Raw genomic sequence first — 27,175 nt, forward strand, 5'->3', positions numbered from 1 at the left:
TTTAAATATGTGATCCTCATTAATAAAAACTATTAATAGTTTCTAAGTTGCATAGTTCTTAAAAATTATTTATTTTCCAATAGATTATGAAGAAGGATAAATGAAAAATTTCCAATTTAATTAGATTTAGTTAACTAGTAATGAGAGCATAGAGTCAATTTATAGGAAGAACAAAAATCTAGTCTTATCAACACTTATATAATTAATAAATGCAATAACAGAACATTGTGCAGTTTTGTATTTTATCGCAAAACTTTATTTTTCTATTCCAGTGAATGTTGATTTTTTATAAAATTGGTTTCATTTGCTTTTTACTAACTTCTATTTTTATTTAAAATTATTATATTGTTTGTTATAAAAATTTTTTGTTCTTATTTATGAAAAATTATTTTCCAATAAGCTATATGAAATATTTTTCAATAACATATATGAAAAATAATTTTATATAATTGCCATAATAATTGTAATATAATTATATAAATAATAATAATAAAAAGGATATTATAGTGACTTTATATAATAAATAAATGTTGTAACATTATAATATTTGTAACATTACATAAAGTATCCTTCAATAATCATATACTATATATAGTAATAGTAACAATAACATCTTTTAATCTCTTTTTTTATTGATAAGATTCTTCTATGAATTATTTTATTCTTACTTTAACGTAACAGTTTTGAATTTTGTGAGTATTGTGTATCTTCGATTTCACTTTCTGAATGATCTGAATATTGAACTTCGATTATTTTTTGTTTTTCCTTTTCCTGATCGTCAAACTGAAATGATAAATAGTTGATAAATCACACTATACCAATTTTCTTTTCTCAAATAAAAATAATATTGAATTTTTTACCTTGCTTGATATATTAATTATTGGATTGATGTATTCGTGTTCACCAGGTGGTAAGGCTGATATCATACAATTGAATGAATTCCGAATTTCATTTTTTTCATCATAGGAAGGATTTTGAAAATGAATACTGTAATATCAATTGTTATTATTAAATAGTGGCATCATTATAATTTCAACAATATATAGCATAAAGAAGTAATAGTAGTATATATATATATGTTCTTTGTTTAGATATATTTATTAATATATAAACAATTATTTAAAATTAATAAACAATTATAAAAAATATTAAAAACAAATTGTTATAATGATAATAATACTACATATCATTATAGTGTATCAATTATAATAGTAATATTAGTATAATATAGAAGTATTAGTATCATATTTTATTTATGATCGCATAAATGAATTTATGATCTCTTATTATACGTTACGTTTTTCATGAAAGTAGACAAACCTCATATCATTTTTCTTCCTACGATTTATTTTCAGTTGTTGATAGTAATAATAAGCAGATAAAATGGTGATTACTGCGACCAATACAATAGCTATGCCAGCTATCGTTCCTTTGTTTTGAGTATTAGCTCTCTTTTGTTCATTTAACGATATTGATGAAATATATATTTTTGAATCTTCCTTACATGCAAAATCGTTATCTATTGGTTTACCATATTGACAAAAACATGTAAAATTTTGTTCATTCAGTAGGCACATGTAAGCACATTCCTGACCTTGACATTTGTTCCGTACTATAAATAATAAAATAAGTGAGCCCAATAATCTTATTAATGATCAAAATGTGTATTAATACAATTTTTACCTAATGGTTGCATGGTGTTATGAAAAATGGTGAAATGTTTAGTAACAATTTGAGAACCAACAACAGTTGTACAAGTAGTCTTGCTATTTAATTTACATTTCCTTATGTTACCTGTATTGGAAAGTAACCAGTAAAGAGAATCTTGATAGACTTTAACATCCAAAGGTTGAAACTGTAATCATTTGTCATAATCAATTTTAATTATTTATATAAACACATTATTAAAAAATTGTAAATACCTCTGTTTCTAAAAATATTTTACGATCAGAACCATCTAAGTTTGATGATTCAATAACATTTAATTGCGTGTCACCCCAATATAATCGTGATTTTCTATAATCTATTGTTAGTTTTTGAACAACGCCGAGATGTCGAGTAACTATTGCTGTAACATGTGTACCAGTCATACTTGATTTATATATTTCACTTCTTGGTCCACTTTGTGACAGCCAATCAGTTTGACTCCAAAATAACAAGCTAATCGATCATTAAACAAAATTAATAAATTAAATATAAACAGTTTTTTTCTGTGGTGATGATTTTGTATTATTTATTTCAAATTATGGAAAGAATTATTATTGTTAAATTATTTTATATACCCTTTGATTGGATCAACGCTGATCGATTGTACTTTGCCAGTTCCATTGATAGTCAAAACTTTTGCACACTTTCCTTGTTCCAAATTGCATACCTGAACAATGTTGGTAACGTTATAACACGATAGTTTTTATTTATTTTTTATTTTAAATTATTTTTGTTACCTTGATAGCATATGGACGATTATCACTGTAAAAATAAACATTGTCCGTTATCCAATCAACTGCAATAGCTCCAGGTCTTCCAACATCAACTATCTTTTTTTCTTTTGTTTTGACATTTATTTTTGTTATTGTTCCAAGTATAACTGTAGATTAGAGATCATAGTATATACTATAATTATACTACTTATATTATATACTTATTTTGTTATTACTTTATTATACTTATATATAATAAATATATACGGATACACGCATGTAATATAATACTATAATTATAGTATAATTTAGTGTAGAATAAAAATGATGAAATATTAAGTAATGTAAGTAAGTCAATGTATTAAAAGTAGTTTAATTTTATACCGTTAGACCAATAAACAGCGTTTTCTTTCACATTAATGTCGAGCCCATAAATCTCGAAATTTGGATCATGATGGATGACCTCAATCTCGCTCAATGTCAACGTACTTTTTCTCACGTCATATCCAGCAACTGTTATTATCTCCATTTGTGAGCCTAGAATTTATTTTATATAGTTTGTGTAACAGGTGAAAGAAATATGAAGAAATGAATTCTTTCTATTTTTTTTCTCTGTTTCTTGAATTTACCAGTAGCTTTACAAGAAATTTTGTCCTTTTGTAAAACATATCCACTTTCACAAGAACATATGAATGAGCCTTGAGTATTATGACAAATCTGAGAACATACACTGTCCTCGCATTCATTTACATCGACACAACTTACTCTATCAGGAGCTAAACGATATCCAGTATTACAAGCACAAACAGGTCCTAATGGTGTTTTGTGACACACATGTTTACAGGGATTGTTTATCATGCATGCCTGCACTGAGAACAAAAATATATGTTAAAATATATGTTAATGATAAATAGATTTGTATATCACATAATTAATATTATATATATATATATATATATATATATATATATATATATAATGTATATATATAATGTCTAATTAAAATAATATAAAAATACTATACCTTTCTTTTTTAATCAAAAATAGAAACTTACTGCATTCTTTAAACTCATCGCTGCCATCTGAACAATCTTCGTATTTATCGCAAACTTTGCTAAAAGGAAGACATTTGCCATCATTACAACGAAACTCTTTACAATCATTCTTGGAGACTATACCCTTAATTTTCAAGCTATCTCCGCTACAATACTTTTCATCAGAACTATCACCACAATCATCAAATTTATCGCATACCCATTCTTGCGTTATACATTTATTATTTTCACAGGTGTATTCACCATGTTGACAATTTGGACAATCATGTTCATCATCGTTCTTTGGACAATCCTGTTGACCATTACATCTGCAATAATAAAAACATATATATATAAACATTTTATTGAAAACAAATTATGTATTTACTTGATAAGTATATATATTTCACTAATTTTATGTATCATTTAAAATTATTCTAATGAAATATTATAGTTTGATTTTGATATTACAACTACAACTACATCAGTAATAATAATAATAACAATAATAATAACAATAACAACAACAACAACAATAACAACAATAATAATCGAGAAGAATAATGTATAGAACAATCTACTTTATTATTTATTAAATATATTTGATAAAAATTAGAATATATATTTATTGAGTGAAAAATTGTATACCTTTTACTTTTAGGAAGACATATATTAGTATCGTAGCATCTGAATTCGTCCTTATTACAAATTACGAGTTTCATTTTTTCCCCATGCGAGCAATGATCTTCATCAGAATTATCACCACAATCATCGAGACCATTGCAAAGTAACAATTTGTCTATACAATGATTATTCTTACATGTATATAAATTGTCCTTGCAAATGGTTTGTATACATTTTCGATCTTCGTCTGATCCATCATAGCAATCGATCTTAAATATATATATATATATATATATATACACACACACATATACACAAAGATATATATATACATATATATACACATATATATATATACATACATGCACACACATATATATACATATAAATATATATATATTTTTTATTTCTTAATAAGGAATATTCGTGAAACGCAAAATAAAATTTTGTTAATAACTTACATCACCATCACAGACCCAACTATTCGGAATACATGTACCAATATCGCACTTAAAATCATTGGAAGAACAAGTATGCGAGTTGCAATTCATTTCGTCGGAAAAATCAGGACAATCAAACTTGGAGTTACAAACAAAATACTTTGATATGCAGCCACCTTCGTGGCACTCGAATTCATCTGAAAATGTTTCATATAAGTAAATAATGATAATAATAATATAGAAAAATATTTTATATACTTTTTTACTACAACATAAAAAATGTAATGGTAATAATAAAAAGTAATTTAATAAATTTCAATGTAGCATTTAATAAGACAAAATCAAGTAAATTATTTTATTCTTATGTAACATATTATTATAATAATTATAATTCATTTCAGATAGTCTTTAATTCTTTTTTTTTATTTTGATTAAGAGTATAAAGCAGGTAAAAAAAAAGAAAATAATTAAAAAAAAAAAAGAAAAAGAAAAAAACGAAATTATACAATAATAACTAGTTTTTACAGATAATTTATTTTATTAAAAAAAAATAAAAATAAATTGATGAACAATAAACAAATATTTTGTTTTTTTTTGTTTACGATGTTCTATTGTTATAAATAAAGACGTTATAAATGATTTGTAGAAGATGTGTTTTACCGGATGTACATTTAACAGCAGTACAATTTTCCTCATCCGAATGATCCTTACAATCGTAACGTGAATTGCAATGACTTTCAAGACTTATGCATTCTCCATTTCTACAGGCAAATTGATTTTTTTCGCATAATCCAATACGATCACATTCATTTGATTCATCTTCACCATTAGGACAATCCATTCTTCCATCACATCTGAAATGATTAGAAAAATTATCATAAATTATGTAATTATAGTGAATATGTAATTTGTACTTATTTTTTTTTTTTTTAGTTTTTACTTTTGTTTCAATTTTATGCAGGTATCGTGTTCTGAACATTTAATTTCATCCTCTGCACAAACTGACTGAAGGATACACGTTTGCATATCATGATTCAACATCATTCCTGGTGGGCAAGCACAGATCTAGAAAGAAAATTAAAATTTATACAACAAATTATATGAGACATGAATATATTAATATTCAATTTATATATAAAAATGAGATAAAACAATATTGAAATCAGTTTTTATAAATAAGAATTATTGAAATAGTTAAAATAAATACAACAAATTATATTTGATATAAATATTTATAATTAGAATTATAAAAGTAAATATACTTACATAAGAATTATGATCTGTTGGTAGACATACATGAGAACAGTTTCCATTATTTTTACGACAACCTTGCTCATTATTGTTATAATACACTCCATGCATAGCCATTAAATGTATTGTATTGAATTTATTGGGTATTTCTAAAGGAAACAATTTTTTTTTTATTTACAATATATTGATAATTTTTCCATATTATTAATATATATATATATATATATATATATATATATATATATATATATATATATATATATCTATACTAACCCAAAGGAATTTTCTTCAAAAGTTGCAGATCTTTGTTTTTGTGCCCCCAAAATAAATTGTTAGATTCTCGTTGAGTCCAAAAAACATTTTCTCCAAGTATTGCAAGGCTCATTGGCTCTGATAAACCAGTTCGAAATAAATATTTATTGTCTCCTAAAAAATCAAAGCAATTAAAATAATTTTTTTTTCATAAATAATTATTATTATTAGTTTTGCTGTACTTTACCTTGACCAGAGATACTATCAATATTACCAGCACCTTGATCAGCCCAATATAATCTCTTAGTTTCACTGTCGTAACACAAGGAAATTTTTGGACCAAGTAAGTTCTGATCCACTAAAGTTACTCGTGGACCCAGTCCATTCATTTGTAGTTTATGTATACGATATACGTCACCAGAACGAAATACTACGTACATCATTCTAAAACATATGTCCTTCTTTTATAAATTTCTAATGATAGAAATCTAAATTTACAAAGTAATTTATCTTAATTTTTTTTAGATAGAATTAAGTTGTTTGCCCATGAAAAAAATGATGCATAATATTCTGATAATTTTCTTAATTACAAAGAAAAATTTTATTTCAAATTTCTTATCTTAATCATTTGTTCGAAGTCACTTGTTTTATTATTATATTAATAATTTTAATATTATTTATAATATTGTTATATAATACTATAAAATTAAGAATAGTAAAAAATCTAATACCGTTCTTCAAATGCCAATGAGATATCATGCGGTTCCTCGTGAAAGTAAAAGACAGTCTTCCCTTTTGTATCAAAACTATGAACTTCAATAGTCTTCTGTTTTATATCAGACCAGTATAAATTATTACCAACAAAGTCAAAATCCATGTCACCAAGTACCTCATTAGACACAGTCATTATACTTTCGAAGAGACCGGTACTCATGTTGTAACGATAAATCATATTTGTGAGTTGATCATTGACAAGAATGTCACCTAAATTAATAAATGAATACAGATATTAACATCAAAGTATTGATCAACATAATTCATAATTTACCTGTTAAAGAGTCATATGCCAAAGCAGTGATATGTTTCATTGTTTTACTTGAGCTCATTTTCGGTTTACCCAGAAGTTCATGATAGTAATCTATAAAAGTACTTCCACTTGCGATCATAATATGTTCTTTCTTCTTAATCACTGAAAATTATAAAAAATATAGTTTAAATATTAAAAAAAAAAAAAAAAATCTTTTGATCTCAATATTATACCTCTACAAGCGTGATTATCAGCAGCAAGTTCTGTATCCAATGTACAAGCACAAGTGTAACTATTATTTGAATTCAACAGGCAAATTTGTGAGCAAGGATTATAACTACATGGATTTAAAATCTAAACAAAAAAAAATTTCTTTAGCAAAGTTACTAAAGCAAAGTGTTAAGAGAAAATTGCTATACTTATACGATAACAAAAAAAAAATAAATAAATGTCAAGAAAAAAAATTTGATATACTTTTGGTTTAAAAACAGAGTGATAAATTTGAATCCCATAAGTCATACTAGTCGTATGAAGCAAAGTTTTCCAATCCTTTCCTGTGAATTTATCACAGGATTCTATGGTGTTCGAGGACCAATCATTCCAATATAATTTATTTTCAAAAATCGCTAAAGAATACGGATGGTTTATCACATCGGTTAATATTGTCTGAAATATATAATTTTAATCTAATTAAAATATGACTTTGTTTATCTTAATAAATAATATATAATAAAATATGCTGTATTATAATATAATAATAATATAATATAAAACTATACTATAATATTATATATAAAATGTTAGTACACTATAAAATACATTTACTATAAACTATATAATTAAACAATAAGAAATACTAACTCTCCTATCTCTACCATCCAAACGTATAGATTCAATAATTTTTAATTTTGCATCGACCCAATACAATCTATCATTTGGATCATCAATCGTTAAACCATTTGGCCAATTAATATTATCCTTGACAAATTTAATATGATTTTTTCCATCCATCGATGCCATTGCAATGTGGGAATTCGAGCTCCAATCAGACCAATACATTATACTGAAAAATATTAACAAATTTTCTTTGCACATTCATTTTCTATGATATATGAAAAATATAATTTAAAAAATTTGATTAATTTTTTATAAGCAAATATATAAACTGAGATTAAAAAAAAATGTAACCCAGATTTAGATGAAAGAACTATAGCTCTTGGTTTCTCTATATTTTCCTTGATCACTACTGTACAATATGTTCCATTTTCATCGCATACTCCAATACGTTTATATGAACTATCAGTGAAGTATATATTTCCAGTTACCCAATCAATTGCTACATCTTCTGATGTACTCACACCTTAATTTGAATAAAACAGATAACAAAAATTTATATAATTTTACAATTATACAATACTTATCATTAATATAAAAAAATTGTATACATATTAAAAACAATACAAAAATATATACGACCTGATATCACAATTTATTCTATACGTTTTAAACATTTTATTTATTAATTTATTTGTTTATTCCTTATTGTGTATTGTTATTAATTAATTAATTTATTATTTATTATCAATAGAAAATATTATCATATTACCTGCAGTAACGATCACTGTTTTATTTGTCCCATACTGATCACTTTTAAATATAGCTTCTTCACCATGATTAACATCTGTCCAATAAATATTCTCTGCATCAACGGCTATTCCAACAGCGTGTTGCAAATTGTTAAGTACGGGAAAATATATTTTTGAGTCTATATAATATCCACGAATCTCTGTTTTCGAGGCCAAAAACATTAATGCTTCTCCAGCTACAAAAATAAATTTTTTTTAATAAATAAATTGTATATAAAATAAAATAAAATTATTAAAATTTTAAATATTCAATATTTATTTGAATGGTATTATAAATATATATTTTTAAAGATAATCAATAAAATTATAAATTAAAATAAATTATAATAAATGTTAATTTTTTTTAAATATTTGAATATTGAATCATTTTTTGGACAATTTATTTTCTTAAAATTTAACTTACCGTCGGCTTTGCAACTTCTCTTATCTTCTTGCAAATTGTAGCCTGGATTGCAGGAACAAATGTAAGATCCAGCATTGTTCGTACAATGTTGATAACAGGTTCCAAATATTTCACATTCGTTTATATCTAAAACAATCACGCAAATGAATAAATGAATAAATGCATTGATTAATTAAATTTCTTTTATTATGTAATAAATCTGTTAATCAACCTTATTTATTTTGGAGATAGTATATATTATATCTCAACTAAATTGGTTTCATTTTTATTTTTGTTTTTCATTAATATTATTACTAGTAAATTTACCTTCACAGGTGCGGTTGTTTATTAACTTGTATCCTGACCAGCAGGAACAAGCAGGACCTCTCGGTGTTCTTCTACAAATTTGTTCACATTTTTGAACGTGTGAACAGAGATTCTCAGCTAAAAATAATAAACAATTCCCATTAATTAAATAAATACATAAAGAAATAAATAAAGAAATACGGTTCGTTCAAAAAGAAAAAAATAACGAAAAGAAAAAGAAAGATCGTTCAGTAACATGAATAATTTATTTAAAAAAGAAATCTTTAATTAATTAAAAATTAAAAACCAAAATGTGTTCTTTAAATAAATTTGCTATAAAATTTAAATCGTTAATATATAGATATTATTTATTTCATCTGATAAATGGATGGATAGATTATAATATATTATAAAATAAAATAAAATATAAAAGAATTTAATTTTTTAAATAAAGTTCGTTTTCCTGTCTTCTTTTTTATTCATCAAACTCACATTTCGTACACTCATCAAAATCTTCATCTGAATTATCACCACAATCATCTTTCTTATCACATGTTTGATTCATCGAGATACATCGTTGATTTTTACAAAGATAACGATCGATCTCATTGGTGCATTTGTTAGGCGGTAAAGAAATGCCATCTGTAAAGATATAAAATTAAATGAATTAAATTTTTTCTTCTTTTTCATTTATACATATAAAAATGAAATTTAAAATTATTGACCGCAATTGATCTCATCGGTACCGTCCGGACAGTCCTTCGTTCCATCGCAAACCCATTCGTTTCTTACACAATGGCCATCGTTGCATCGGAAATTCTTACATTGTTTCTGAGACGAATTTGAGTAAAAAGAAAAAGAAGAGAAAAGAAAGATAGAAGAAGAGTGTCGTGAAGATAAAGTAAAAAAAAGAAAAGAATCTTTGTTTGATATTTATAAAAAAAGAATAATAGTTTCTCTCGCCCACATCTTTAATGCAACCGTTGTACTCGTCGCTGTTATCGCTGCAATCGTTCCATGTGTCGCAAAATTTCTCGATCGGTATGCAGGTGTTGTCGTCGCATTTAAACTCCTCCGTACTGCAATTTACCGGCGGTGGTTTAAGCTGTGAAAACGTAAGAGACAAGAAACATTAGAAAAAGAAATATAAAAGAAAAAATTTTAAAAGAAAATAAAGATAAAAATAGATTACTTTGAAATTGAAACATTCCTTTTCGTCTGACAGATCGTCACAATCGTTTTCACCGTCACATTCGAAAGTATACGATATGCATCTCCCGTTATCGCATTGGAACCATTCCGGTTTTTTGCATTCAAAATCTAGATTAATAATTAAAATAACGGAAATAATTAAAAAAAAAAAAAAGAAAATTGTATGGTATAATAATAAAAAATAATATGTATATTCTTATAATAAATATATGAATATTAATTTTATGATGATTATATAAATGTGTGTGAGTGTATGTGTATATATATATACACATATGCAATCGTACGTTGAACTGAAAATTAGAATTGTTAATATATTAACAATATATTAACAATTTTTTTCTTTTTTCATTCATTATTTTTTTTCAATCTTACCTTCAGATAATACTTGCAAAATGGAAATACAACATAGTAGTATGCGAAGAAGACGTAGCATGATCTGTAAGAGGAAAACGAAAAGTAGATAAAAAAAGAGACGATCAGAAAATTTGTGCAAAAAATATAAAATAATTTGTTTACAATAACAAATGATACGAATAAATAAATATTTTCACTTTATTTTTTCATAAAAAAAAAATAAATAAAAATAAAGAGTATAAAATAATTCGAAATTATAATAATAAATTTTAGTAGATAATACGATAACATATATTATATTATTAACATATATTACATTTATGATTGTCAATCTGAGAATTTAATTTAAATGAATGCAATAATTAAATTAAATTTTCGGGGGAAAATAAATTTAATGAAAGGAATTAGTCAAGATTTAGAACTGTGAGAATTCTAAACAATGACCTTCGCACGTTATATTTAGAAAAATAGAAGTAATACTATTGTTATCAAATAAACATAGATATTATTGAAGGTATATATATGTATATGTGTGTGTGTGTGTATATATATATATATATATATATATATATATATATATATATATATATATATAACACATATATATATATATAATATATCTGAAGGTTATGTGAAATAATCTAATGAAATATTTCTTCATTTTAAATTATATTATGTGAAATTAGTTATATAGTACTACAGTCAGTTTATTATATAACTTCAAGAAATTATATAAATTAAAAGAATGTATCTTAATAATAAAAAATGATTATTAATTATAAATAATCACATAGAAAAATTACAAAATATTTATTCATAAAATATTTCAAAATTTGTGTAACTATACTACATAAAATTAATTATATATGATTATAGAGAACCCGATTATTAATCTTCAATAGACTACATCAATAATTATCATTAAATACATATAAATTAATAAATTAATAAATTTACAAATATGAAACTTATAAAATAATATATAATCAATTTAACAAAAATTAAACGAATTGAATACTTACATTAATAAATCAGTGCGTGCGTGCGTGCGTGTGTGTGTTTGCGTGCGTATATATATATATATATATATATATGAAAAAGTATAATTTGAATCAATGAGTAGAATACTAAGCGATAGAAGCGTACAATCTGTAAGCACGTCCGGCCGATACTGATGGTCTGATCAACTTAAATTATACTCATCCTGTCTTTGTGTCTCATGACCGTTATCAAAATGTTAAGAGTCGACATTGACAATATAACTTTATGTACTAATATACTAATATATATGTGTGTGTACTAATATATATATATATATATATATATATACATATACATATACATATACACATACAAACTAAAATAAATATTAAATTCAGCTATGTAAATAGGTATTCAATCCATGCTGATCTACGTTTGAATTTCAACACAAAAAATTAGTAAATACTTGAAAATTATCCAATTTAACGAAATTTTATATTCAAAAATATCTATAATAAAAATAATTATGGATATGAATATTAAATAAAATTTAATACAAATATTTATCATTTCTTTATATGTATAAAATATCAAATCATACGAATAATTAATAAATGATTATTAATAAAAAAAACAATACTATAAATATATGGAATATCTATAAAACCGTTCGCCATCTTGAATCTAATTTAAAGAAAAAACAAAAAAAAACAAAAACAAACAAAACATCTGGCAATACCTTCTTCTTATTACGTTACTGACTTAGAAGAAAGAAAGAAAGAAAGAAAGAAAAAATAAAACAAATGCCTACGGTGGCACGAAGAAGTTTTACTGGCCATATTGTGTATGTAACTCTCGTTATGTTACACGTTTGTCATCTATATCGTTCGTACTTTGCTAACAAGTGTACTCATATCACGATAATATGCCAAGATGTCTGATAAGGTCAATGGCGAGATATCAGAAGACTCAGGATCGTCACGAAGGTATTTCTAATTTTTTTTTCATTTTGTATTTTTTTGGCGTGTATATATACGTATGTACGTAGGTATGTATATATGTATATATGTACACACTGTGTTTTAGGTCCAACGTTCATTGTAATATAAATCAGTGAGAGATTGAATATTTTGGTGTATCGTTTTCTATATGTACTATATAGTTTTCATTAATAATTAATTAATAATTATTTATTAATTAAGACTTATCTTCAGAAGATACAGATTTAACTTGGATCCCACCATCGGTGGATTCCAAACGACAAAAACGAACGCAAGAAGTTAATACCATTTCTACTAACAATGTTTGGATGTGTTCTGGACTTCCCATTGTAACGCGATATACATTTAAGAAGAATAATGATTTATTATGGAAATTAAAACCTTTGGATGAGTCTAATTCACGTGGAAATGTATTCTTTAAGAATGAAACGTTACCAACTGAATACGATTCCTACCACATTAACCTTAATGAAGGTAATATTTCTTTAAATGTCCTAATCTTAATATTCAATAAATTTTATATTTTCTTTTCGTTCCTCTAATTTCTTTTCTAATTTTGTATTAGGTACTTCGTTAGATCGAACAGAGATTCAAACTATACCATCGAATACTCACGAATCAAAACTTACACCGTACCAACCGACGAACGACGAAGAATTTATTCGTCAGAACGTGAAGTTTTCCGGGAACTTGGAAGGGCGCGAAATTCAAACGGTACCACAAACTTCGTATCTAACTGCTACTACTACTACAACGACAACTACGACAACGACAATGACAACAACAACGACGACGACAACGACGATGACGACGACTACAACGACGACGACGACGACAACGACAACGACGACGACGACGATGACGACGACAATGACGATGATGACAATGACGACGACGAAGACGACGACAAAGAAATCATCTAAGGAAGATAAAGTGGTATCTGAGATTGAAAATAATCAAAATTGGAAGAGAAATAAAACGATGCATTATTGTCCATATTGTCGGAAATGTTTTGACAGGCCATGGGTTTTAAAAGGACATTTGAGACTTCATACTGGAGAACGACCATTTGAGTGTCCTGTTTGTCACAAATCTTTTGCCGATCGGTAATAATTTTTAATTAATTAATTTGACAATTATTTTTTAAATTCTTTTTCTTTTTTTTTTGGGGGGGGCTTTTTTTAGATCGAATTTACGAGCTCATCAAAGAACAAGAAATCATCATCAATGGCAATGGCGTTGCGGAGTATGTTTTAAAGCATTTTCACAAAGACGATATTTAGAGCGCCATTGTCCCGAAGCTTGTCGAAAATATCGAATATCTCAGAGAAGAGAACAATGTAATTAAAAATCCATCGAAGACGTTTAAAAGTATTTTTTGCAAGACGTCTGAACATTATTGGAAAAATCGATCAATATCGTGTAAAAGGTTATGTACGAATAAGTTATAATCTTTTTTTTTTTTCGTTTTTATTTTTCTTTTTCTTTTCTTTTATCATATCGATAAATAATCATCAGTTGATTTTAGATTTTATTCGAGTAAATGTTAAAAAGATTTGTTATTCATTTTATCGAATTTGTTGATGTAAAGTTGGCAAGATACTCTTGATACGTTTTGAACTATAGCCATATGCACATGCACAGTGATCTGCTTGAAAAGAAATCAAATCAGCTACTTATTTAAAAAAAAGAAGATATCAATTATTATTATTTAATGTATCCTATGAGAGGTATTAGAAATTCTTTAAATCAAAAAATTAAATTCTTAAGAAAAAAATCTTTTCGTTGTAAATAATAATTGATTAATTAATTAAAAATAAAATAAGTGAGTTGGAGAGTATATACATTTTTACTTTTATCAATCGACCAATCGTAGACGAGCGTGGATCGAGACAAGTAAAAAAGTTTTTCATTGGAATGAATAATTCATTAATTAATTAAAAATAAAATAAATAAATTATATATATAATAATTAATAAGTACTAAATAATTTCTTAAGAAATAAAAAACAAAGTAAGCAATTGAAATGGTTTGTATTTTTCCTCTTAGTAATTGACCAATCAGAATTAAGTATTGATCGAGACGCAAACCTGAGAAGGCGGTGTTAAGATCGCCGTTGCAACACTGGCGCCATCTATAACAAATGGTATACTATATGTATCGTAGGAAAAGCCTTCAGGATTTCGTTTCTGAGTAAAATTTCTTCTCTCATGGCGTACGTCGTGTAAGATTTAAGCGAAGTAATAATCGTCAGCATTTGACGCAGTGCGTTAGTTGTAAATTAGAAATTGTAAAGAGGATTGGATAGTGTGTGGAGATATAATTCAAACGCGAAAAAAACGTATACCGGATATTAGAATCGCGGACAATTCGAAGATATAAAGAAAATAACGCGGCTATATTTCAACGTACTGCTAAGAGACTCTGTAAAAACTTGACATTGGAACGGCCATTTTGGCGTGTTGTTTCCTAATCGAGTGCTGCGCACAGCATCGATATCCATCCATTTCAAGGTAAGAGACACGTTAACCGTAAGTATTTCGATGATTCCAACATTTTCTTCACAGAATTGTCATCATTATCGTTCTTTTTTTTCTATATTTAATACGAACGATTAACAGTAACGTATGTTTTTAGAAATTACAAGCCCTCTCCAAACGAAAGGTGTATCGTTCTTCCCCTTTTCTTTTTTTCTTTCATTTTTTTTCTTTCTTTTTTTCTTTCTTACCAGTCTTTTGTTCATAGAATATTCCAAGTACAAATACCCTTCGTCTTTCTTCCTTTCGTTGATAGTACTTAGATAAAACCTTTTTTTTCCTTTTTTTATCTTTTCTTTTTTCTTTTTTCTCGCTTCACTCTTTTTCTCTTTCTCTCTTTTTCTCTCTCTCTTTCTCTCTCTCTTTCTCTCTCTCTCTCTCTCTCTTTCTCTTTCTCTCTCTCCTTCTCTCTCTCTCTCTCTCTCTTTTTTATTAGAAAATATAATTACGAATTTTCTTGAAATTCGTTTGTAGCATGTAAATTTGTCTCTTTATGCTTCGATGTGTGTACGTACTACTTTCGAAAATTTCATTCGTTAAAGTTCGCAGCTTAGTCGAGTTTATGTGTGTGAAGTACGATAAATTGATGTGAGGTATGTTAAGTGTGGTACGTGTATATGTGTGATAATCCGGTCCACAAGAAAAAGATCTGTATATTATCGGATTTATCGCTATTCTTATGCTCTGATACACGTTTGGGATAAATTTGGATGAATTTTTGCTACCTGATATTTTATTTTGTTTATATTAATAATAATGGTTATCTGTTATATGTATCAAATTTCTCATTAATATAATTAATTTTTATATTACCTTTAATATTAAATATACTTTAAATTACAGTGCTCCAATATATACATACATATATGGATTCGTATTTGATTTAAATATAATGACTTTGCATGTACATAACTATATATATTGTTGAGATCTAAACACATAAAAACACTGCTACAGGAATATCGAAGTAAATATAGATTAGAACTCTCTATGTATTAGAGTTTCTATTAGTCAGAGGTCTTCTTTGTTTACCTTTTTTTTCTTTTCTCTTTACATTCTGTTTTTCTCTCATAGACTTTATCTGAGAGATTTATTATATTCTTGTTATTGAATAATACGCGCGAGATTTAAGAAATTAGTTGACTCGAACAGTCTATTCAAAATTTTGAAGATACATTATTAATGAAATTTTCATTAGATGTATGTATTTTTATTTCTATTTGTATTTCTTTAGGAAGTAGTTGCATTACGTCGCTTCCAAGATGATAACCGAAACGCATATGAACTCAAACCACATGCTCAATTCTGCTCTCAATACGAAAACAGAATTAGAAAAGATGGATGATGTAGGTTGGAAAGCTAAACTAAAAATTCCACCAAAGGATAAACGCATAAAGACAAGTGTAAGTGATGAAATTTAAACGAGCATGTGCTTTTTATCATTGCTATATTTTTATAATACAAACTGACGAATATATATCGTAGGATGTCACTGACACACGTGGTAATGAGTTTGAAGAATTTTGCCTGAAACGAGAGTTGCTAATGGGTATTTTTGAAAAGGGTTGGGAAAAACCATCTCCAATTCAAGAAGCCAGTATCCCTATTGCATTGTCTGGTAAAGACATCTTAGCCCGAGCTAAAAATGGAACTGGCAAGACTGGAGCATATTCGATTCCAGTGCTTGAACAGGTATAAAATATTTCTAGTTGTAGCTAAATATTAACAAATACAATTTTTTTTCGCTGCATAATTTTTTACTTAAATATAATTAAATATGTTATGTTAGGTTGACCCTCGGAAAGATGTAATTCAAGCGCTAGTAATTGTACCTACCAGAGAGTTAGCTCTTCAAACATCACAAATCTGTATCGAACTTGCGAAACATATGGATATTAAAGTGATGGTAACTACTGGTGGTACCAACTTACGTGATGATATTATGAGGATTTATCAAAAAGGTTTATATATATATATATATATGTACATATACATACGCACGGGTACACGCGCACGCATAACACTATATAATTATAACTTAACAGATATCTTATAATTAACTTTGTAAATTTACAGTACAAGTAATAATAGCAACGCCAGGAAGAATTCTTGATCTTATGGACAAAAACGTTGCGAACATGGATCACTGCAAAATATTAGTTTTGGATGAAGCAGATAAGCTTTTGTCACAAGATTTTAAAGGAATGTTGGATCATGTCATTTCTAAGTATGTTTGTAGAATGTGTTAGTTGGAAGAAAATTTTAATGATTTATTGTTAACAATAGTTTCATTTCATTCTGTATAGATTGCCACATGAACGTCAGATTTTGCTGTATTCAGCTACCTTTCCATTAACTGTGAAACAGTTCATGGAAAAACATTTGCGAGATCCATATGAAATTAATTTAATGGAAGAATTAACATTAAAAGGTGTAACACAGTATTATGCCTTTGTACAGGAACGACAGAAAGTTCACTGCCTTAACACGCTATTCTCGAAGGTAATATTTTGAGTCGATATTAAAACTTAAAAGAGATACCATTAATCTAACATCGAATTATCTTTTGCTTAGTTGCAAATAACACAAAGCATAATCTTTTGTAATTCGACACAACGTGTAGAATTACTGGCAAAGAAAATAACAGATCTTGGATATTGCTGTTATTATATACATGCGAAAATGGCACAGGCACATAGGAATCGTGTATTCCACGATTTTCGAGCAGGGTTATGTCGAAATCTGGTAAGTCAAGATACTAACATATATACATTCTATAGACATACACACATTAAGTTGTAATTATTTTGTATATTTTTTTTTGTGCTTCAAAATTAAATTGTGAAAGTAAAAGTGTGATTATACTTTTATAATGAGTAATATGAAACATAGAAATTATGAAATTTAGAAAAATTCTTTTGTGCATTTAAACAAATGTGATATAAGATTTGAACATTTTCTTTAGGTGAGCAGCGATTTGTTCACTCGAGGTATCGACGTACAAGCTGTTAACGTTGTAATCAACTTTGACTTTCCCAAGATGGCAGAAACATATCTGCATCGCATTGGTCGATCAGGAAGGTTTGGCCATTTAGGTATAGCAATTAATCTAATCACGTATGAGGATCGTTTTAACTTACATCGTATCGAACAAGAGCTTGGAACAGAAATAAAACCTATCCCAAAAGTGATAGATCCCAGTTTGTACGTAATAAGACCAGAAGACAATAATAGTATGGAAGAAGGTAATGTGTCCAAGTAGTTTCGATATGGAATCATAACTAAACTGGAATGAACGCTCAAGAAAAGTTTAAAGTGTGAAAATAGTGATTGTGTCTCGTACATGTATAAGGCATTAACATTGCTAAGCTTTGAACTCGAAGAATGAAATATAACTCCAGTTTGGAGAGAGAATTTTTGTTGGTTGTGTGTTAATGATATATGAAATTAGAAGAAAATAAAAGAGTTAGAGAAAAACAGTAATGCGAATGACGATGTTTAGGTCAAAAGAAGTTCTTTATGTAGAAAACAAAGAATTGAGAGTTTCAGTTATCATTATATCAAGAGTCATTCATTTTACCGATCGGTCCTTGATACAATGATAACTGAAATTAAAAATTTTTCATTTTTTACGTGGAACTTCGTTTTACCTAAACATTATTATCTGTACTATTCTCTCTCTGAGTTTTTCGTTTTTTTTCTATTTTTATACACCGTTAACACACATTCGACAAAAATTCTCTTTCCAAACTCGAGCTATGTTTTATTCCTTGAGTTCAAAGAAATGAGTTACTTGTATATAAGGGTGATGATGAGAAACAATGAACTCGATGATTTAAGTGATGCGAATGTGTTTGGTATGAGTGATATTCTTTGTACATAAATACATTTAAATGTACATAAAGTAAAACACACGTCAGAGTCAAGCCATTATCAAGAGCACAATGAATAAAATCAATATGCGGATTAACGTAATAATAATAATAATAATAATCACAATCGAGATCATTGCATTTTACCATAACTGTAAATACAGCATGAGAGTATCCACAACACACATCATTTTAATAATAATAAATTTTTATACAATGGTTTCATACTTCCGATATATTCCGTTGTTTCTCTTTTGTTCTTTCATAAAATAAGAAAAGTGTGTGGCATATGCGATTTATCAAAACAAAATAAAACAGAAAACAAGAAAAATGTTTTACCTCGGGAAGAGTAATCAATCTACTCTTTCTCTTTGGCATAACTATTCGACATGTGAACAACGTTATGAATCCATGTGCTTATTAACTTTGCACTATAGACTAAATACTATAGATCTTAATATAAACGCAGTCATAAATTCTAAATATCATATTGAAATCTTTTATGATCATGGCTTGATTTTGCGCTCTTGTCAATGCTATTATACAACTCTGAAATTCAAATCACTTTTTCTTTCTTTTTTCTTTCTTTTTTTTTTTTTAATTTTATTTTATTTTATTTTTTTTTTATTTTTTTTTATTTTCTTTTTTTTTTTTTTTTTTAAAGTGAAAATGATCTTTTTTTGTTAATTCAAAGTCGCCTTATATAGAATTCTTTCTTTTAACATAACTGGATTTTTTTCATGATTATTATTCATCGTGATTGAGAATCAGATGTTGTAAAATTGACTAGTTTTATATATAATTATTTTTTATAAATAATTGGCTGGTGGCATTTATATATGAAGATTTGGGATTCTTTCGATGACCTCTATTATTACATTTTTATGTATAATTCTAATGGTATTAAAAAGAAACAAATCTCTTCACTACGTATGCAGAATGATGATGCTGCTGCTGCTGATGATTATGATGATGATGATGATGATGATAATGATGATGATGATGATAATGATGATGATGATGATGATGATGATGATGATGATGATGATAATGGTGGTGATGGTGATGGTGGTGATAATGATGATTATGATGATGAGGAAGAGGAGGAGGAGGAGGAGGAGAATCAAATCGTTGTATAGAACTTAACGGAAACTTTTACGAAAATAAACTAGAAAAAAGCTTCGAGAAGTAAGACGTCTTTGAAGAGAAAATGTAAAAGTTGTCGTATAACAATTTTGGTAATAACAGTTCTAAGTATCAAAGTAAAACCATCCAAACACGACAAGCTAACTGCCAAAATATATCATCGGAGAGAATCCCTATTCTCCTTATACTTAATACTTTGTTTTCCATCTTCTTTTCACTCTTTTCTTTTTTGTTTCTTCCAATATTTTTCCTTTATAAATAATAATAATAATAGTGATAATAATGTGTCGGTGTGTTAGCAATCTTAAAAGAAGAAACACACAGAAACATCTCTCTCGATTAGAATTTCTAATTAATTAGTAATGTCCAAAAGTTACAAAACAAAAAAAAAACCCAAGTTTTACCCACCAGCCATAATGACTTAGGTTTACGGAATGGAATTCATACACAAGTTAATAGCGAATAGTAGATGTTTCATATATGAAGCGAAGAGAAGCTTCGATATACGAAATACCAATGGAAGTTATATGGAGAGAAAGAAAAATACATAAAGCGGTTTAACATGCTTTTAATATTATAATATCAGTTTTGATGGATGATTTGTTTCTAAGATGGAAGTAATAAGGGAGTAATAAGTCGAAGAAGAATGAACGTTTAATTATAATATATATATATATATATATATATATATATATATATATATATACACATATAATAGTGCACATGGAGATGATACATTTCAAAATGCATTTGTTGGGCAAAAGATATATTTATATGGACGAATTAGAGAAATTTTGTTTTCTTTTCCTTTTTTATTCTCTTAAAACAAAAGGTATTGGTTGATTAATATGTTAAATCGATTTAATATTTTGAAAATTGCAGACACTATATTTGTAAATTTAACGTACGTGTTAATAACAGAATGACTGATTGGATCGATGAGAAACTAAGCGTTTAACTTTTCATATTTCATCCAATACCAAAAGTTCGGTCAATAAATTATGATGCATATCACATTGATGGTCTTGCCCAATTGCCTCTCTTTATATACTATTCACGAGTGTGAATGTTTGTGGGGTAAAATATTTAACAACTGTCGGTTGTGCACAAGAAAAAAAAAAAGAAAAGAAAGTGGTGTCATTACTATATTTCTATATAAACTCCAATACGTCTCTCTTTTACTACCATCCCAAAGCATGAAATACTGTGATTTAGTATTATAAAATTAAATGCATTTTAAACCGTTTTTTTTTCCTTTTTCTTTCGATCTAATTGAAATTTATCTTTTGAAATATCTTTTTTTCTCTAAAGGACAAATAACGGGTGGAGAAACATTCAACAAATAGATTTACATGTAATTCTTTTGTAAATCTATTACGAATCTTGTTCACTGTTTTCGATTTGAGTTTAAAATATGGAGAGAAAGAAAGAAACATGATTCTATTGCTAACATACATTATCATTCAGAAGGAATCACGTATTATGATGTATGTCTCCAGTAGAGAATAAATTGTTAGTTGTAAGGGTATATATTATTACCAAGGTAATGCAATTTTTCCACGATTGTATTTTCCAACAAACAAACAAACAAAAAAAAAGAAGATGAAGAGAAGAAGCAGCTATTCTAATAACAATTGGCAAAATAATGACTACGTAATATTTTCGAAAAGAAAAATTTTCAGAATTGCGCTGTGTATTATATCGTTATTAATTTTGATCGTGCAATCTTCTATCACGGTTTTTTACAGGCTCATATATTTTACATATTAAATGTAATCATTATATTTGTGTGCGATTCTATATAACGTTGATAGTAATAATGGACGAGTCTCCTATTGTGCGTTGTATAAACGATTAATAGAATCGCATACAATATTATAATCATATAATACAATACATTTCCTTTTGCATTAGGTTCTATTATTTTTTGCTATAGAAAAACACAACGTCATGTCTCATTTGAAATTGAAAAATAACAAGTGTTATGGTTTCTAAAACGATCGGAAAAAGAAGTTACTACAAAAAAAAATTCTCTATCGTTATCCATTGTAATAACTTTGTGATCGTTGTCCTTTGTAAACCGACAAAAGAGAATATTTGTTGGTATTATTAATTAATATTCCCTTGTGCGTTTTAAATTCTGCGTCTCTCACTTTATATACTACTTCTTTTGCGAATTGTATTTTTTTTCTCTTTTTTTTTTCTTTTTTTTTTTATTTTCCTTTTCTACAATTATTTTTTAAAAAGAGTCAAAGTTATATCTGGAAAAAGTAAATAACAAACAAGTAAAATAATAATAATAAAACAAAACAGACGACGATTTTGTTATGTGAAAATTTATTTTTTCATATACATAAGGAGCTTCGTTGAAGTCTGAAAAAAAGAAAAAAAAAAAAGAAGGAAAGAGAAAATAATTGATGAAATTGTTTTCTATTCGTTAAAAATAGACTGAGATGACTGCTTGAAGCTTAGCGTTTAAATTTTTTTAATTACAATTAATTAATTACTACTACTACTATTATTATTATTGTTAAATACAGATGCTGTTCTCCATTTAAATTTAACTTTGACTCTTTCTAAACTATGATGATATTATTGATTTATTGTAGAGTCGGGATTATCACGTAGCATTGATTAGCAATGCTGAGTTTATAATGATCCGAAGAAAGTGCGAGTTAATTCAAAAATGAAATTAAAAAATAATCTAAGAAAATCACACAACAAACATTTACATGACAAATTATGATTCGTTTTCTTATATACATATAATCATTAAACTATTGGCATAATTTTTTTGTTAACAAAGATAGAGAAAAGAAAAAAATTAAACAATTATACAGTGGAAAAGATCTTTTAATCATTCTCATCGAGAGACGACACTTTCTTCGGATTGAAAAACTAGACGAAGATATCTTCTTGAAATATTTTTTTCAAGAATATCTTTCAATTTTGATCGCGAATAAAAATTTACGGTTGCTAACTTTTACAATGTAAAAGTTTTTTGAGAGAGAGAGAGAGAGAGAGAGAGAGAGAGAAAGAGAGAGAGAGAGAGAGAGAGAGAGAGAGAGAAATTGAATGAATGAACGAATGTAAAAAGCTAAGAGAGATGGATTAACATTACGGGTTAAGAGAAAAAAGTGTGGATAAAAGCGTTAAAAAACAAAAAAGAAAAAAAACGAGAAAGAAAGAATGAAATTAAACGAAATCCTTTAATAACATCTTTCTCTAAATGGGATTTTTGTAGAGAATTGTTTTTCAAAAATTTGTAAAAAAGCGAAGAAATTCATTGAACAACTTTTGGATTTCGCGTTTTTCGTTTGAAAACAATTCTGCTACTATACGACGCTGTTCAAAACAGCGATCTATTAAAAAAACAAACAAACTATGTGCGTTAGGGTTTTCTCTCGAAAAGGTTTTAGATAGACGAAGTATTAAATAAATAAATTAATTAAAAAGAATGTAAGACTCTTATGGAATATCGTGTGAGAGAGAAAGGCCGAGTCGAGTTTTATTTTGTCCCTAAAAACGCACGTAGTTTTTATTGACGATGTTGAAATTATAATTTCAGTAATCGTCTTGAAAGAAAAAAAAAAAGAAAATAATAAAAAAAAGAAAAAAAAAAGATATTTACAAATTTGAAAAAAAAAATCGTAAAAAAAATTGAAAAGGAGAAGTCGATATTAGAATCGCGCAAACATCTGATTTTATTATTTTTGTTTTGTTTTTTTGTTAGTCAATAACGAGAAATTGGCGTGAAAAAACAAAACAAAAAATTTCCGAAATTTTAGTAACAAATGTAATTTTGTGATTGTACGTTATTGGAAATTTTTTCAAGGTCACACAAGGTAGAAGATGAAAATTTGTTCATATGTTAAAACAAAAAATTATTAATGAACCGTGTACGAAAAGAAAAAATAGAATTCTGATAACGACGACTTGAAAAAAAAAAAAATAACAAAATCAACAAACAAACAAATATAAGAACATCGAATTTCGGCCGGTAATGCAGAAGTCGTATCGCGAAATTATTATTTGTAATTTTCATATATACATATATAAATAAAATAAAATAAAATAAATATCGTGGCTATGTGTGCCTTAAAAAATTCCGACGGAGCAAAAAATAATTTAAAGAAATGGTCATCCTATCGAGAAATTAAAAAAATAAAAACGAACAAGAAAAAATAATTTCGCGTTGCGTTACTTGCTTACTCGTACAGAAAAATAAAGAAGAAAAACTAAATTGAAACAAACAAAAATGGCCGATTTGTATATTATAAACAAATATACAACGTACATACATGCAACATACATACATATACACATACATACATACGTAAACGTATAACACGTTACACGTGCATAAGCCCGCAGGAAATGCTTCATATTTTTAATTTTTCTTTTTTTTTTGGTTGATTGTTATTATTTTATACATAAAACTTTTTCATTAAAAATAACAATTCGGAAATATCATTGATAACTGGTATGAAAAATACATTGATAATAATAACAATAATATGATAATCTTCCTGGCAACACGAAAAAAGAAAAATAACGTTTATTTCTTACAATCAAACAAATAAATAAATAAAAATTGTAAAGGTGAGTTTTTAGAGCGTTATTCGTACCCTTTGTTTATAAACAATATGTATTTGTGCAAGAAGGAATATGATTTGATTTTGATTTATGTTTGAAAAAGACGCCTAAAGCTCACCTAATTAATTAACCAATCATAATGACGATGATGATAATAATGAGAACAAACAAACAAAGAAGAAGGAAAAAAAATAAACACAAGTATTATGTAACAAATTTGTTTTCGAAAAAAGGAACTAGCAACACAGACAACTCGTTCCTTGATAATAAAAAAGAAAAACATGAAAAGAAATTCTGATCCAGTATTTTTAACCTTCATTTTATATATGTGTGGGTGCGCGTGTATAACTTGAAAAAGATAATTTGAAAGAAACAAAATTTGGAAACCCATTAGAATTATTTAAGAGATAATATGTGAATTTTTATTTGATATTATTAATGGAATAAATTTTTCACGATATATAGAATGAATAGGGAACCAATAGAATGATTTTATTTGATATTATTATTAGAAGGAATTTGGTAGAATTATTTTCAATGTAATAGTGAATTTTTATTTGATATTATTAAATCGTACGCGTTAGAATTGTTTAGAACATAATTACAATATTTCTTGTTAGAGATTATACTAATGAATTAATTAGAACAATTGAATCAATGATTTTATAGGTACGATCTTTTTAGTCGTTTTACATGATTTTTAAAGGACGGAAAGAGGTGTGTGTGTGCGTATCTCTATCTTTGTCTCACTCTCGGAAACGATTAAATCGTCGTGTTCGTAAGCCCTCGTGAATTGTCGGTCGTTATCGTAAAAATGTCGGCAGGAACGATCGGATCTGTGACGATATAACCGACACGAAATACCGATAGCACTGTACAAACTGTAATGTCGTTTCCATTATCGTCACGTAAAGACGACGAAGCTTTATACGTATATACTTGCATAGGTACGTATGTATATATATGCTATTGTTAGTCAAATTTTGACGAGTCTCGAAACGTTAAATCGAATGATAATAATATCTTTATCCCGTCTAGACTATTGAATAATACGTCTTATCTTTAGTACTAACGATAAATGCAATTGTTTCACAAGTACATACATATATACATAAATGAAATTCTTAATATTTATATAATTGCCATTAGATTATTTATTTTTGGAGGTTAGGTATACAAATTTTCATTTATTTTACGATATTAATTAAAAATGAAATTTTATATGATTCAAGTATACCGGTAGGTAAATATTCTTATTTTTTTTTTGAGATTAGCAATAGAAATTTTTATATTTATTTTTGTCAATATTTATTTTATATTTATTTTTATCAATGAATAAGTTTTGACATATGTATTAATCAATATTAAAAAGTATGAATGATAAATTTTTATTTATATTGATTATCCTAACCTAACTCTATAGAATTATTCGAGGTTAACCTATACTATTTGTTTTTATGATGGAAAAAGAAAAGGGATATACGCGTTGTACGTAGCCATGTAGTGTAACTAACGTACACTAGAATGAACAATAGAATCGCGATAACATTGTCGAGGAAATTTCAAAGTTAAGAGAGTACGTCGCGGCAGATGCTCTTTTTCGAGTCCCTTCATCGATTTTATACGATCAGCAAATCGGAGCCTACCGTAAAAGCTAGTATCTAAGGAATGACACTAGCTTTCTCCCACCCTATCTCCCTCCCCCCCTCTTTCTCTTTCTCCCTTTAAATATTAAGAAAATATGTCCTTTTCGTGGAAATCCAGAATTCTATTATTGTATTTCATATATATATGTAGTTTATGAAATATTTTCACTGAACGTCATGATCAAAAAGAACAAAAAGAAGAAACGGTATTCATTTCGAAAATTTTTCATTGTGTTTCGTTCAAAGGTTAGAACGAAACTAACCTATTCTTTACGTGTTCATTCATATTAACTCCTAAAATGTGTATATAATATATAAATGTATATAGAGTGTACCAAAACGTTTCCATTAAATTGTAATAATAAAACTAACCTATTCTTCACTCGTTCATTCATATTAATTCGTGAAACATATATTAAGAACGTACCTAAACGTTTTCATTAAA

General features: G+C 27.0%; 3 protein-coding genes across 6 annotated transcripts; 2 read left to right on the forward strand and 1 right to left on the reverse strand.

Moving 5' to 3' along the window:
* Positions 1 to 611: 611 nt before the first annotated feature.
* On the reverse strand, positions 612 to 12,146 carry LOC127070024 (vitellogenin receptor-like). Its single transcript, XM_051007805.1, has 32 exons — positions 11,974 to 12,146; positions 10,970 to 11,033; positions 10,575 to 10,702; positions 10,350 to 10,487; positions 10,108 to 10,213; positions 9,875 to 10,024; positions 9,404 to 9,520; positions 9,098 to 9,223; positions 8,655 to 8,870; positions 8,237 to 8,408; positions 7,910 to 8,111; positions 7,523 to 7,714; positions 7,282 to 7,402; positions 7,070 to 7,210; positions 6,753 to 7,005; positions 6,269 to 6,465; positions 6,043 to 6,195; positions 5,785 to 5,918; positions 5,459 to 5,583; positions 5,179 to 5,372; positions 4,540 to 4,715; positions 4,103 to 4,347; positions 3,476 to 3,783; positions 3,050 to 3,289; positions 2,805 to 2,957; positions 2,445 to 2,587; positions 2,283 to 2,374; positions 1,923 to 2,160; positions 1,684 to 1,855; positions 1,321 to 1,612; positions 861 to 987; positions 612 to 783 (listed from the first exon to the last, which is right to left on the reverse strand). The coding sequence occupies exons 2-32, from the start codon at positions 11,028 to 11,030 to the stop codon at positions 670 to 672; spliced, it is 5,226 nt and encodes a 1,741-aa protein (XP_050863762.1). The 5' UTR covers positions 11,031 to 11,033; positions 11,974 to 12,146; the 3' UTR covers positions 612 to 669.
* Positions 12,147 to 12,417: 271 nt separating this feature from the next.
* Positions 12,418 to 14,773, forward strand: LOC127070033 (protein odd-skipped-related 1-like). 3 transcript variants are annotated; one of them, XR_007783938.1, is made up of 5 exons: positions 12,574 to 12,918; positions 13,147 to 13,407; positions 13,499 to 14,039; positions 14,119 to 14,362; positions 14,462 to 14,773. XR_007783938.1 is itself a non-coding variant. In XM_051007826.1 (4 exons), exons 1-4 carry the CDS (start codon positions 12,858 to 12,860, stop codon positions 14,279 to 14,281), a joined length of 1,023 nt encoding a protein of 340 aa, XP_050863783.1. In that variant the 5' UTR covers positions 12,418 to 12,857; the 3' UTR covers positions 14,282 to 14,773. The 3 variants fall into 3 exon arrangements, 2 of the variants coding, with proteins under 2 accessions (XP_050863783.1, XP_050863782.1); XM_051007826.1 differs by having other exon boundaries at positions 12,418 to 12,918; positions 13,150 to 13,407; positions 14,119 to 14,773; XM_051007825.1 differs by having other exon boundaries at positions 14,119 to 14,773.
* A 348-nt stretch (positions 14,774 to 15,121) lies between these two features.
* LOC127070251 (ATP-dependent RNA helicase me31b) lies at positions 15,122 to 25,376 on the forward strand. Of its 2 annotated transcripts, none has more exons than XM_051007980.1 (8): positions 15,122 to 15,446; positions 16,705 to 16,873; positions 16,956 to 17,162; positions 17,260 to 17,431; positions 17,547 to 17,697; positions 17,777 to 17,972; positions 18,045 to 18,215; positions 18,436 to 25,376. In XM_051007980.1, exons 2-8 carry the CDS (start codon positions 16,733 to 16,735, stop codon positions 18,730 to 18,732), a joined length of 1,335 nt encoding a protein of 444 aa, XP_050863937.1. In that variant the 5' UTR covers positions 15,122 to 15,446; positions 16,705 to 16,732; the 3' UTR covers positions 18,733 to 25,376. The 2 variants fall into 2 exon arrangements, with proteins under 2 accessions (XP_050863937.1, XP_050863938.1); XM_051007981.1 differs by lacking the exon at positions 15,122 to 15,446 and adding an exon at positions 15,899 to 16,437.
* Positions 25,377 to 27,175: the final 1,799 nt, after the last annotated feature.

The sequence above is a fragment of the Vespula vulgaris genome, chromosome 17, assembly GCF_905475345.1.
Source record: "Vespula vulgaris chromosome 17, iyVesVulg1.1, whole genome shotgun sequence".
Taxonomy (NCBI): domain Eukaryota; kingdom Metazoa; phylum Arthropoda; class Insecta; order Hymenoptera; family Vespidae; genus Vespula; species Vespula vulgaris.

Coding starts and splice junctions, on each gene's coding strand:
- LOC127070251 (XM_051007980.1), top strand. CDS start 16,733: ATGATAACCGAAACGCATATGAACTCAAACCACATGCTCAATTCTGCT. Junction 17,163..17,259: donor CGATTCCAGTGCTTGAACAG/GTATAAAATATT, acceptor ATGTTATGTTAG/GTTGACCCTCGGAAAGATGT. Junction 17,698..17,776: donor TTGGATCATGTCATTTCTAA/GTATGTTTGTAG, acceptor CATTCTGTATAG/ATTGCCACATGAACGTCAGA.
- LOC127070033 (XM_051007825.1), top strand. CDS start 12,858: ATGCCAAGATGTCTGATAAGGTCAATGGCGAGATATCAGAAGACTCAG. Junction 12,919..13,146: donor GACTCAGGATCGTCACGAAG/GTATTTCTAATT, acceptor ACTTATCTTCAG/AAGATACAGATTTAACTTGG. Junction 13,408..13,498: donor CCACATTAACCTTAATGAAG/GTAATATTTCTT, acceptor ATTTTGTATTAG/GTACTTCGTTAGATCGAACA.
- LOC127070024 (XM_051007805.1), bottom strand. CDS start 11,030: ATGCTACGTCTTCTTCGCATACTACTATGTTGTATTTCCATTTTGCAA. Junction 7,211..7,281: donor TGATAATCACGCTTGTAGAG/GTATAATATTGA, acceptor TATAATTTTCAG/TGATTAAGAAGAAAGAACAT. Junction 3,784..4,102: donor TGTCTTCCTAAAAGTAAAAG/GTATACAATTTT, acceptor TTATTATTGCAG/ATGTAATGGTCAACAGGATT.